At 46.4% G+C, this 13951-nt stretch overlaps 1 protein-coding gene across 1 annotated transcript in view; it reads right to left on the bottom strand.

The window, feature by feature from the left end:
- dab2ipb (DAB2 interacting protein b) overlaps nt 1-10329 on the bottom strand; it is a 33506-nt gene extending 23177 nt beyond the window's left edge. Inside the window, exons 1-3 of the mRNA XM_068706630.1 lie at nt 10180-10329; nt 8692-8790; nt 6352-6906 (exon numbers count right to left, since the gene is read on the bottom strand). Coding sequence (XP_068562731.1) covers nt 6352-6906; nt 8692-8790; nt 10180-10323 — 798 coding nt within the window. The 5' untranslated portion in view covers nt 10324-10329. The remainder of the gene's footprint in view (nt 1-6351; nt 6907-8691; nt 8791-10179) is intronic.
- Nucleotides 10330-13951: the final 3622 nt, after the last annotated feature.

Consider the following 13951-nt stretch of genomic DNA (forward strand, 5'->3'; position numbering starts at 1 on the left):
ACGCGACGCGGCGTTTCAAATGACGAGCACAGCGATTACCGAAGAACGTCGAGTCTGTGGGAAGAAAAAACGTCGACAAAAAGAGGGTCGGGTTTCTACTTTGAAGGCACTCAGATGTTTCTATGGCGATATAAACCACAGCAATACCAGAGTGAGAGCAATAAAAAGGCCTTAAAAGGAAAGTAGTGGAGCAGGAACAAGCCTGAGGTTAAGTTACAGAACATTGTTTGTCTTAATTCAGCCTCTTTAAAACTGTCTGGACCTGAATGTCTCTGGCGAGTTCAAATATCACACACTTGATCACTTCACCCAGCTGTGTGTCATGCGAATGGGAATCAATGCACTTCATGTTACAATGAATGTAAATAATGGAGATTATTGGACGGCTAAACGACGCCGAGCTCACGTGATTGATGACGTAAACGTGTTCACAGCCGTGCCTGCTTATTTTCACGGTTGTCCTGCTGTCGAATCGAGTATCTTAATGAAAGAAAAGCTGTTTGTTTTGTGGATATATTAAATTCCAACGATGTCGAACTGAGCATAAATAGAGCAGAAAAGATTTCCATTTGGCACAGTGCTTCTACTTGGTTCACAGATTGTCTTGGGAATGGATGAACAAAAAAATTAATGGAGAAGTCACGGTTTGCGGAACTAATGGGATTCATTAGAACAACTAAATAACCTGTTGATGCTTCCAGAGCTGCTATTCAGGTAAGTGTGTGTGTGTGTGTGTGTGTGTGTGTGTGTGTGTGTGTGCACCAAAAGGTTTTAGATCATTTGAAATGACAAAGTTTGGGTTCAATAATTAATAGTTTTGTTACAGATAGGTCGGAAAAAAGAATTGAACGCGAGGAGAAAATAGAAACCCAACAAACATAAGCAATTTGACTGATCGATGGGTTCAGTTCTCCAGCCTCGGGGGGGGGGGGGGGGGGGGGGGGGAACAGCAAACCACTCCAGCCTCTCTCTCTCCATCCTTTCGCTCTCCTCATCTTTCCATCTCTTTCTGCCTCCCCCTGCTTTCCCTCCCTGGAGACCGGTGGCTAGTATTACAGAGTCACAGCCTGCAGCTCTTCCTGTGAGGGTCACATTGGGTTGACTGAGAGGACCGGAGGGCCGCAAAACGGAAATGAAAGCGAGTTTCTTCCCGAAGGCTCGTTATTCGACACAAAAACAGGAAGGGGCTGCAGATCTCCCAATTTAGCTCCTAAGAGCACGTGATCGTCATGCAGCTAGGTTAGACCGGAGGGGGTCTTACAGCAAGTGTCATCAGCACGCAAACGTCACGTCTGCTGACTTACTGGGCATGTTCTGTGTGTGTCGACGTTTCTACATCGGGCTTAAGTGCATTCCAACGACGCCCTTACATGCATTTCATTATTAAATATACATGTTGCCCTCTGTAACATGACATTTAGTCTCATATTGAGTCTAAAAAAAAACACTTTTTTTTGCAAGCGCCAACATTGTGAAACCAGGCAGAAGACAGTAAGACAAAAGTGACACCGTCATCGACGCTTTGAGCTAAATGCTAACGTCGGTATGCTAACGCGTTCCCGACGACACTGCTGACGTCCAGCTGGTTTTCGGTAGTTAGCATGCTAACATTTGCTCAAGGTAATGGTGGGGATGTCATTATTTCTGCAGGTCAGAAGCTGAAGTGCTGCAGATGAAATGTGACACGAGAGGCAGATCTCATCCCGGAGGCTTTAGCTGAGATGGACTCCTCTGGGAGAGAGGAACGCTAAAATGTGACCGATGGAAAAGCTAGAAAAGATGAGCGTATATCCTGAGCCTGAGATATGGAGCTATGGTGGACATTCGTAATGATCACTAGCGCTTGTCTGTACGTTGTATGTTGCCCATGTGACGAGTTTAACACTTTATTTTGTATGCCTTGCTGTGCACATGCATGTTTGTCCTTTAAAACTATACACGAAGGCAGATGAATCTCATGAGGATAAAGTGTCGAGGAGACTGAAAGTGAGAGAAAAGACCGGCGAGGGAGGAAGACAAGAGTCTCTGTAATCTCAGCGCCAACAGAGACGTCAAGAAGCTTCCAGATGTTTCTCTTTGCTGTTTGTCTCCACATCCATTAACTGTTTTGCTGCAATGCTCTCTCTCTCTCTCTCTCTCTCTCTCTCTCTCTCTCTCTCTCCTCTCTCTTTCTCTCTCTCTCTCTCTCTCTCTTTCTCTCCTCCATCACTCCACTCTGTTAGGGCGTGATCAATAAAAATGCCTGCTGGAATTACAAAACACTCTGAAGAGATGATGCATTGCCTTTGTAGTGCGACGTGTACAGTGTATATGCAAGTGCATTGATGTGCTTTGTATTTATATCCTGATCTGATTAGAGCCTATAGAGCAGATCATCTCCTGTTCTCAATGAGGTGTCTTGATCTCACTCGAACACACTTCACAAACTGTTAGTCTGTCTCCTCCAACATCCATGTCAGTTCATCATAAGAGGGTTCATTACAGCTGTGATCCAGTGTCCCAAACAGCGTCAAAACGGAAGAAAATAAAAGACAAATGGCGGCATTTAGTGGAGAAACGACCACATGAAAAATACGTACAAGTTATTGTCTCAATTAAAAAATGATACTGACAACTTCCCTGATATTGGGGAGGGTATTGACAGGCGGCTCGCACGCTACGAAAAAGCTCGCCGCCGCCCTCGGGGGACAGCTGATTCACTCAAAGCTAGTAAAGAAAAAAAGAAGGAAAAAAAAAGCCCAGCGGAATACAGAAGTACCAGAGCCCTTCATGTCAAGTTACTAAATCATTTGTCATATCATATTATGTACTTGTGACAAACTGTGTCTGTGCGCCACAGCTGTGGCGATGTGCACCGCTGCCCACTGTTGACAGCGCCGAACGCATTAACAGGGACGCTTGTGCTGAACGTAGAACTCTACCACAGAGGGTGCAGAGAGGAGAGAGAGAGAGAGAGAGAGAGAGAGAGAGAGAGAGAGAGAGAGAGAGAGAGACTCACATATTTCGGCCCTCTTAAGCAGGGGGCGGTTAGTTTACCACGAGGAGCAGTAAAATGGAAACAAAATGGCATAATAACACAGGACGCCGCCCTCGTCCGGGCCAGTTATCGTAAGGATAAATCCTCCTTATCGTCACTTCCAACAGCCGGCACGGCCCGAGAGGAGCGGCAACAAAATTAGAACATAATCTTCCCGAAGGAGGAGGGGGGGGGGGGGCTAAGGCGTCGAGAAGACTAGATCAATAACGCCGAGGATTCGTGCCAGGAGTGGATATCTTCAGACGAAAAGAAAGGCGAACGTCTCCGGGCAATTCCGACGCAGCAGAAGGTTTTCTGTTATTGTTGCCGAGGAGCTTCCAGTAGTGCTGTTTTTGGGCGTGTGGACATAACGGCGTGTCCCACCGGGGGGGGGGGGGGCAGGAGACAAACAGGTGATGTGACCTCCTCACAGCGCAGGAAATGCTACGATTGGATTTCTCATTTTGATTTTGGCTGGGTTTAATAAAAAAAATAAAAAAATCAGTTTACTGTTCCAACCCGCAGCCATAGTGCACACTTCTGACCTTTTTCCTATGCTATACAAAGCCACATATATCTTAATACAACTGTGGGCCTATTTGCTCATGCACAAAATTGAATAGCTGACCTGCAACCACCTGCTAATGCCTCTGTGATTTATACGTGGGCGAGTGTGCGCTGTAGAGTTAGAGCGTCTGTGCGGCGACGCGGGGGCGTGCTCACCGATGCATCCAGACATCAACACGGCGTCCGCAACGGCAACGAGCGCTTTGGCCTCAAAGACGCAATGAAGCGAGAGAGAGAGAGAGAGAGAGAGAGAGAGAGAGAGAGAGAGAGAGAGAGAGAGAGAGAGAGAGAGTGAGAGATGAAGCAAGACAAAAGACGGAAAGTAGGGAGAGAACAAGAGGGAAGGAGCGAGTGTGCAACGGAGCACAACATTGTGTGTGTGTGGGGGGGTGTAATTATCCGGTGATGGGTGATAAAATGACACAGGAAGAAACAGAAGTCTAGGAGGTGTTGCATACTAATGCATGTCACAACCTGCAATCTACATCTCTTAACAATGGGCGGCTGCGATTAAAAGCCGCTTATTTTTTTTTACCACCTGTGCACAGGCGATTAAACACGACGCACATCAGCGGAACTTCACAACGGCAAAAGTTACAGCTGCGTTTCCAAAAAAAAAAAACCCCCCGGTGTCACCTCTTGCTGGGTGTCAGAGGATGTGCTCGCCGCCTTCTGTCACCGACCTGCAACAGATTATGTCCAAACTACAAGAAATCCACCGTGGCGCTGGCAGAATTAGATACCGACTCCGTGGATTTGACTTGAGTCTGAACAGTTGGAAGACTACACCCACGATAAGAATGGGGGGGGGGGGGGATGAATAACCAAAGGCTCTATTAAACATACTAAACACCGAGCTTAGAGGAGTTTATCCTCGCTCGAGCGAACGTGCTCGATTCCTAAATATAACCCACCAGTGACGGCAACAGTTGGCGGTGAATTGAACTTAACCGCTGGATCGTAAAGGAGCAAACATAGGGCCGAGGTGTGTGCATGTGAAGCGTCCGTGCCGCAGCAGAGGATGTCCTAATTAGGCCTCAGCAATGTTTTAGAATAAGTGGTTTTCGCCGTGTGCTCGTTTTGGCATGACGTGACACGCTTTATCCATCAGCGCTGAAGGAACATGCACTCAAAGTGTGTGTGTGTGTGTGTGTGTGTGTGTGTGCGCTGCCTAATGTCAGACCACTTCACCGCGTCTTGAACGACGAAAGTCTTCCCAGAGAGGAAGCAGTCGGCGCTGACGCTTGACATTTTGAAAGCAGCTTTCATTAATTTGTCCCGTTCGCGTCTGTTTGCCTGTTCTTCAAAAAAGGCGACAGCAGCTTTATTTACAGCGCCTGTTTTGCGTTTCGTTGAACGCAGACTTCTCACAGCAGTGCGGGGTTTACACCGTATGTATACCAGAGTCTCTCTAATGACGAACAGACCTTGAAATATCATCTCTTAGTGCCGTTTCACAAAGCTGCTCATCCACCAGCAAAACCAGCCCGAAAAGACAGAAGGAGCGGGGAGGTGAGAGAAAAGTAAAGGTTTTTTTAAGTGGGGATTAATTAATTGAAGATGATTAAGGATGTGGCGGTCTCTCCGGGGAGCAGCGGAGGCCTTCTCTCCCGTCAATCAGCAGCGGGCTCTCAGTCCCCAGACCGGCGGTAACGGCGTGGACGGACGCCGCTTCTTTAAGCGACGATCGTTCGTCGCCTCCGCCGAGATGCGATAAAAGTCAAAGGGAAGTTTCAAAGCTCTCGCCGATGAGACACTTGTCAGGAAAACTAAATTGATGCGGCGAGCTGTCGTGGTGACGAGGAGGTGAAGCTCGATGCTGCAGCCCGAAGCGACGTTCAAGCAGACAAGCTATTTCCGACATAACGAGAACAAAATGCTTATTTCCTGACAATCATTAGAAATGCCTTGGACCAGAATTAGATTCGTCAGTATTATTAAACTTCTTTCATTATTGGTTAATGGGCGAATAGTCTCCTCAAGGTATCAGTTAATCGTTTGCTGTATGAAAAGAAGAAAACAGTCAAAATGAATGCCTTTAAATGTCTCTTCAGAACACGACTGTCCTGTCACGAAAATGTTTCGCTGATTCACTTTGATTCATCGACTCGTCGACTCAACTCTAAGCTCCTTCGCTCCCTCTTTTTTTCCAGCCGATGAGACGGCGTTCCCCGCCCACGTCTCGCGCTCCGACGTTTATGCGGGTCAGAAAAACGTTCGTCTCGCCGCGGCGAAAAGACAAAACGCTGCGCTTGTCAAAGTAAAAGCCAAATACAGACATTCCGGATGGATGGGAGAGATTAACCGAGTCCACCGGCCTGCTGTCATGGGAGACTTAGCTCCCACTGCGGTAGACTAATCTTCCCGCGGCTCGCAGTGCTACAGACAGCCAGTGGATATATTGTGCTTCTGTCCTGCATCGGTATGCCGCGAAGCACCGCGGGGGGATACATGGAAGGGATTAGCTCGAGTTAAAAATGTAATACAGGCTGGTGCTGGCATGAGGAAATCACCTCTCCGTCTGGTCTTTGTCTGCTCTGTATTACAGCTGTGGATGGAGGGGGGGAGGGGGGGGGGGTCAACAGTTCACAGGAAGAGCAGGCAGCGGAGGAACAGTTAACCTCTGTGCGCTACATAATGTCTCGTCAGTACCTCACGGCAAGATAACAGTTTGACATTCTGGTTTTGTTATCCGTTATGTCTCCGCGGGGAGCGCAAACGTGGGGAGAGAAAAATGGAAATAAATCATGGTTATTGCCGGTACTAACCTTGGCCTTGCCGGTGCTCTGCAGGATGTGGACCAGCGCACACGCCATCTCCTCCTTGTTCTTCACGCTAATCCCGGGCTCAAGCACCGAGCAAAGCAGCATGTAGTTGTTGGTGGTGTACTCCGCAAACTCCTTGTACATCTCCATGGGAAGGATGTTCATACTCTGATAGCGCGCCTTGATCCGAATCATGGGCCCGGACGTCTTGCCCTTGGGGGGGTTGGGCGTGCTGACGGGATACCACTTCTCCATAAACTGTCGGCCGGTGACCGCCGCGACGGGGATGTTGACGAGTCCGATGTAATTGTTTTTGTCTTTCTTCTTCTTCTTGTCCGTGTCTTTGTAGAGGTGCGCCGTGACGCTCTTGACGGCGGGCAGGTTGTTGAACTCAAAGTGCTCTCCCCAAAACACGTTGTCGGTCTTGAGCTTGCAGGTGGTGCGGGCGTACAGCGAGTCGTCCAGACAGAGCTCGCAGAAGTACTTCTTTTTGGCCGGAAGGTCCTTGGCCTCGATGATCCAGAGCCGCAGCAGGTTCTCCACCCGGCGACTGTTGTCCTGCAGAGGATGATAGGAGGTTTAGAAAGGTCTTCTTTTCAGCCAACAACATATATATATATACAGTAGTTCAAAATGATGGGAGGACAGGTACTGGAGGTGACCGACCTAAAAAAGCATCTAGTGAACCAACAACCTGAATGAAGAAGAGAAGAGAATCCGCCTCAAACCCCCGGGTTTTGAAGTTTCTCCACTTTTAAACGACGCACACAATTCATCAAGTCCTTCAATCGTTCCTCGGGCAGCGACTTAAAAGCTCCTCTCTGCCGCGCTTGCAGTAGCTAAGAAACCTCACTCCTACATTATTTCACAGAGCGCTAACCCATTATTATGTCATCATTTGATATCGCCAAGAGCGGGGTGTATTTTCGGGGGCCCTTTATTCAGATTGCCTTGACGACTGCCTCTGAAGATGACGGGAGGAAACGAGGAGCAAATACTGACGTTGTTGGAGAGAGAAACGCCGGAGCCTCTCGCGATCACAAGGACGCCGTTGGATGTTTGAAACAGACAGCTGGATGCTTTTCATATGTCATCATATAGAATCATTCTTCTGTGTGTGTGTGTGTGTGTGTGTTTCTGTGGTTCACTTAGTATCTGCATCAAGTGGGAGCAAAATGTCGAGGAGTGTAATCAGTATTAATGACGCTTTTGTCAGTAGCGTCATCAATTTTCCAAATGTTCCCATGTTTATTGTAACATAACTCCCTGCTCTAAATTAAAGGTGCTCAATACCTTCAATTAGAAATTAAACTTTTGCATTATGACACGCGGAAATGTATTCATCCAGCCCTCAAAGACGATACCTCTCCGTAAATGGCCTATTATCATAATTACCCACAATTATAACTTACACACCAGCTGAATTGTGCAGGTTTAGCATTTAGACTACCTGGTTTCATTTACATCGATTACATATCTGGCAAATAGGCATTGAAAAATCGCTGAATATATTTTCATTCCCTTTGTTATTTGATAATTGGAATAAAAGAATCATCTCCTTCCTCCTCCCGAGCAGCAGAGATAGAAAACAGAGACTCCAGGGCGAGGCAACAAACACTGACCCGTAAACCACAAAGGGAAACAGGTTGAGCCTCGCATGCGTCCCGCCCCGTCCGTCTGAATCCTCTGTTCACCGATATATGGACTCATTACAGGTTTAAAGCTCTCCAGGAGCAAAACGTGTTTAATCTTATTCAATAGAACTCCAAAGACTTCATTATCTAGTTCCAAAGAATTTTGGGGGGCGTCTCACTCCAGTTTTGATGTTCGCCAAAATAAACCCCACATTGCACCGTATCTAATCTCTCTAAATTATGGAATGATTCAAAAACGGAGCGAGATGGAAATAGCAGCTCCCTGCCAAAGGAAGCTGAGGACAACAAGGACTCCAACGTCACAAAGGAACTTTTTTTTTGTTTTTATCCAAACTTCTAATTAGTGAGTCATTTTCTAAATAATGACAGATGAAGGAGCGACGAAGACGCCGTGAGATGGGGGACTATTTCCTTGGCTTCTCTTTTTGTGTTTTTGTGATCCAGACTACAGATGGCATCGGGGCTCTTTTGGCGCTCCTCGCCCTCGCCTCCGTGTCCTCCACCGGCCGGACGCGAACGCGTCAGGTTGCATCGCTGTGCGAAATTGCCACACTGAATGTCAACACCGCGCAGCTCGACCGTCTTCATCACAACCAATGTTGCACAGTGTGCGGTTTTGGAATTGGGACACTTTATTGGCGCCGATTGCTGCCGCACACAGTCTCGTCGCCGCCTACTGCGTGTTTACCTTGTTGGGCTGCACCGCCCTCCTCAGATTCTCCATCCATTTGTCTCTCTCGGCTGACGAACGGCACGAAAAACACTTGCTTCCTGTGGAGGTGGTGACCTACAGCCGCCACACAGACAAGACAGACAGAGAGAGAGAGAGAGAGAAGGAAACCGAAACGCTTTAAACATCAAACTCAGTGCAGCACAACAATAAGCCGAACAGAATGTTTCTGCTAAACTTAGTTCTAAAAGACCCTTTTGTGTCCCGACAGCAAAAGAAGCTTAGCGAACAATGCAACACAAGGATATGATGCAGACTGAGGATGACTTGGCAGAGTGGTGAGAATGGACAGAGGAGAGAGAGATGGCTGCCTGGCAGGCTGGATGATGACTGGATGATTCAGAAATGCACAGTGGGAGAGAGAGAGAGAGAGAGAGAGAGAGAGAGAGAGAGAGAGAGAGAGAGAGAGAGAGAGCAGAAACAAAGAAGCAGAATGATCTAATGAGCAGGATCATAAAAAAAGATTAGTGGAGTTTTTTTTTGGTCTCTACGGTAAACAGTGGAGGATTGAGCAGAACGTCTCCCCGGCTACAGCTACACGTATGCAAGTATGTGTTTGTGCACATTTGGCAATTTGTCGGAAGCGACTCCAGTCCTCCGATGATCGTGACTGAAACAAAATTACCGCTGCGCTTCCAGTTGTTTTTTTTCCCCCGACAACCAGAAAAAACATAAACCGCTGTGTGTGTTTTGTTTTTTTTTAACACAAGAATGCAGTCTGCATCTGAACTTTCGGTTATAATTGGCCATCAGCAGCTAATCAAGAACAGGACTTTCACTGGAGATGTGTGAAGAGAGAGGAGCAGCTGCATCTGAGAGCGTTGTTCCCAGCTGTTACCTCACATTTGATGTTTTATTTGTATTATTGTAATGATCATTCTGCACTATTTTATGACTGAATCGAGTGAATATATAATTGATAGCTGCAGTCCTTGTTGCTGTGGAGAAAAAGCCACTTGGGGGGGGGGGGGGGGGGGGGGGGGGGGGGGGGGATGCAAATCAGATTTGTTTTCGCAAAAAACGGTTTGTTGCTATTTGGGAATAAATAATAAAAAAAACAGTATTATAGCTGCACCAAATTGAGTCCGTAAAGACGAACTCAGTTTGGTGGTAACTCTCCGTGGGTTGATCACTATGAGCGACTCCTTATACATTAAACATCATTATAACCATTGTGTATATATATATATATATATATATATATATATATATAAAAATATGAACTGTCATGGTTACATATACAGGATACAGGAAAGGAACAGAACTTTTATTTTACGGATGCCTGCAATAACTCCATACAGCAGCAACACCAGATCTATGGCGGTGGGAATGTTCCACAGCACTCAGTGTGTGTGTGTGTGTGGTGTGTGTGTGTGTGTGTGTGTGTGTGTGTGTGTGTGTGTTTGTGTACTGTATGCGCGCATGTGTGTGTGTGTGCCTCCTCACCTCAAAGCAGAAGTCCTGCCCGAGGATGCGGCTGTGAACAGGCTTGATGACAACCTCGTCCTCCATACTTAGGTCCAGGGCTTCCACAGCGCTACTGGGGCTGAGCAATGACTCATGGGAGCGAGACTCCTTCAGCCTTGGCATCAGATGAGATCTAAAGAGTGTCAAAGGAGAGAGAGAGAGAGGGTGAGAGAGGGAGTGAGAGAGAGAGAGAGAGGGTGAGATCTGAGTCACCCTGCAGAGCCTGAGTAGAGGCAGTGAGAGAGCGGCAGCATATGCGCGGCGCGTATTAGCGAGCGCTCGTGGTGAGTGTGAAGGAAGAGAGCGAGAGGGAGAGATGATGATGATGATGATGATGATGAAGAAGAGAGGACGCTCCACTCGCCTCAAAGTCAGCGAGTCCTCGGCGTGACGAGCTCGCACTTCCGTGTCAACACATGTTTCCTGCGCCCACGTCTACGACCGACTCCCGACGGATGCTTTCACGCCGTGAAAGATTTGAGTCAACCGTCGCAGACTGGAACTGAATACTAAATAAACAGGAGGCAATTCCTGTCATTGATTATCACTAATGGCCGCGCTGTAAAAAGTTGGCTATCTGTTTCGTGGCTCCTCAAAATCCACATGTGCCACGCCGACTTCACAACTCCCTGTCAACTCTTCTCTGGTTCGCACATTGACAGGAGCTCAGAGTGCACTTCAGCAAAGCGTTCAATATTCTGACAGAGGCGACCCTGAAGCCCTGTTCTTGGTGATTTTTATTTTTTTTTATAGTCCATAGAGGATTAGGAGACAAAAGTAAAAAGCTTTTCCGCTGTTTGCCGTTCGCCCTACTTTCTGTGTTTTCACAAGAGTTAGTTAGCGAAAGAGCAAAACGTGCGTCTCCATGCGCTGTGTGTATTTTTGCCCATTACCGCATATGATCCACATTATTGAGCTTCATATTTAGCCCTCTAGCATTCAGTAATAACCAGTTATGTTGAAGTGTTTCTGCAACATGTCATGAAGTGACGTAACCCTAAGAAAGCATGAGAAACATACTCATAATGCGTTATGATATGTTTACAGTGTAAGCACTCATAAAGATTCACATAAAAATAATAATAAAACCTTTTCTAATGACTCATAAGGTCAAGTATCATAATACTTCATACTTGTTTTTTTGCTATGATCATAAAGCTTTGTATGTACCATAGTTGTAATACATTATAATGCTTTCATAATACACTAGAATATTTATAAAATGCATGATTAATGCCATAATCAGTTACTCTTACTTGTTATTCTACTTGTTATACACGGTGTGCATTGTAATTATGAAGTATTCGGAAATGTCACGGTAAAATGTATTGATAATTATCATAATAGCATTATGAATATTTCGGACCTCACAGTGGAAATACGCTGGCGAGGGCAGTAACCATCGGCCGCTGACGCCGGCGGGACGAGGACGACGGAGGGTCAACTGCTCGTGTAATGAGTGCGAACATTCTGTTAGCGGTGCCCCCTGTGGACGGCTTACACGCTAATCCCATGCATGTGAGTGGGCCTGAGCGTGTGCTGTGCATCTCTTCTGTTGCAGCCCTTTGTACAGTCAGGCCAGCTTTGTTGTCGGATCCACTGTCCAGTGCGAAGTAGGATAATGATCTGGACTCTCTCTCCTTCTCTCTCTCTCTCTCTCTCTCTCCTTTTTATCCCTATCATAAACACACACACACACACACACACACACACACACACACACACACACACACACACACATTTCATCATCTGAAATAAATGAGAAAAAAATAAAATACATGCGCAAACGCCTCAAGGGTTGCTTTTTGCGTAGAGGATCTAGTTTCAGGAGCTCCGAGCCTTTTTTCCAAAGCACAGCTGCAGAGAAGTGTGTTTTGCACCTAGCTCTTGCTTTGTGATTGGCTGACTGGGTACCGGGCAGAACACAGAGCGAGTCAAGTGAGCGGAGAGGAGGGGAAACAGAGGTTTTCTCTGTGTGTGTGTGTGTGTGTGTGTGTGGTGGTGTGTGGGAGGGGGTGTTGCTGTTTAAGAGACAGGTAGGGGACGGAAACTCGTGTAACACGGTCCCTAAACCGGCACGACGCTGCTTCTGTGACTCACAAAAGAGAGAAGGATGCCACACACACCGTCAAACATTTAATTTTTTTAATATTTAGAATATAAAGAGGCATGCCAGCGTTCTTGAACGTGCAAGTCAGTGTAGCTCGCGAAAAAGCAACATCCTCTGGAGTAATGTTCTACATGAGAGGAATGCATCTTCTAAAAAAAAAAAAAAAAAAGGAATATACTTTATTCCGCTATTATGGTTTTCTTTTTTTCCTCTCTCGGCATATCACATTAGCCCATTAGTGTCGGCGGGAATGGCGGGAGACTGTGGAAAGCATGAATTGATGAATAACAACGCTGCCTGTCATCTGTACGTCGCTGTATTCAATTGTACTGGTAAACGTGTAATTTACAGCGCATCGTGGGCCGCTTTTTGCAATAATGACAATGAAAAAAAACAAAACTGTCTGTCGCGTGAAATCTGCTCATAACTTCTGCCCCCCCCCCCCCCCGCCCCCCCCCCCCCCCCCAGTTTGGCACACTGGTTCATGTCAGTCTCTGCAAATAAACAGCTGGTATTAAAAGCAGAGTGCGCTGTCGTCGTCGTCGTCTCCTCGTCTCCTCGTCTTCTCCTCTCTTTTGGTTACCTTCCCCCAACCGTCGTCTATTCTCAGCAACCGTCCTTCTACGACCTTGATGATTCCTCCATTACTCAGCCTCCATTTTTATCCTGTCTGCCTCTCATTCAGTGTTTACCTGATGGTGGTCGTGTGTGTGTGTGTGTGTGTGTGTGTGTGAGTATAGTTTATGTTTGGAGGATTCTTTCCCACCCTCTGGTACACATCTTTCCATCGTACTCTGTGTTCTTATTCCAGCGCTCTGTTTATCTCTGTTCACTGTGACTATCTGCCACCAATCAATCTATCTCTTCCTCTTCTGGATGATCATTCTGGGCCACCTAAATATTTCAGAAACTATATCCAGGAGACACTCGAGGCTCTAATAGTCGAAACTTGCAGACGCACAGACTCGACTACACAAAGCCCTGTAGTAAATACATAATTGAAAAGGTCATGCCATAAAGAACGGCTTCGTAAGACCTCATCAGAATTACAGCAGATGTGCAAAGAAACACTGCATCTAGAACACCTTGTGTGTTGGATGCACCACTGTATAAAATGCTTGTATGAGCATATATATATATATATATATATATATATATATATGCTTAAATGGCATTTGTGTATTCTTTTTGAATGAATGGATTTGTCTCCTCTGATCCACGTGTCGCCTGTGATGTTTAAAATCAGCTGCTTCAGCGACGTGAATGAAAGCTTCTCCGGCTAGACTCAAAAACAGAGACACAGCAACGAATGAGCAACACCAGTAGAGGAAGCAGAAGCAGAACACCGGTGTCAATAAAATCTGTTTCTTGTCCGATACGCCAACTGTTCCAGCTCAGCCGAGTGCAGGAACATTTCTGCAGAAATGAATAGGATTTTCTGGCATTTAACAAATGTTTTTTATGCATAAAAAAACAAAAAAAACAAGAAGGCATGACCAATGACCTTGCATGAGTTAGTGTTGCCAAGTTACCCATTAGGTTTCGATTTTTTTTTGAACCACTCGAACGCCTTCTCTGGCTGGCGATGTCGGTTTTTGCGTTCACTATTTTTAGGAATGTACGCCCCTGCATCGGGGTCCA

Source organism: Cebidichthys violaceus, unplaced genomic scaffold, assembly GCF_023349555.1.
Source record: "Cebidichthys violaceus isolate CVI_PGR_0920_01 unplaced genomic scaffold, fCebVio1.0.p SCAF_12, whole genome shotgun sequence".
Taxonomy (NCBI): domain Eukaryota; kingdom Metazoa; phylum Chordata; class Actinopteri; order Perciformes; family Stichaeidae; genus Cebidichthys; species Cebidichthys violaceus.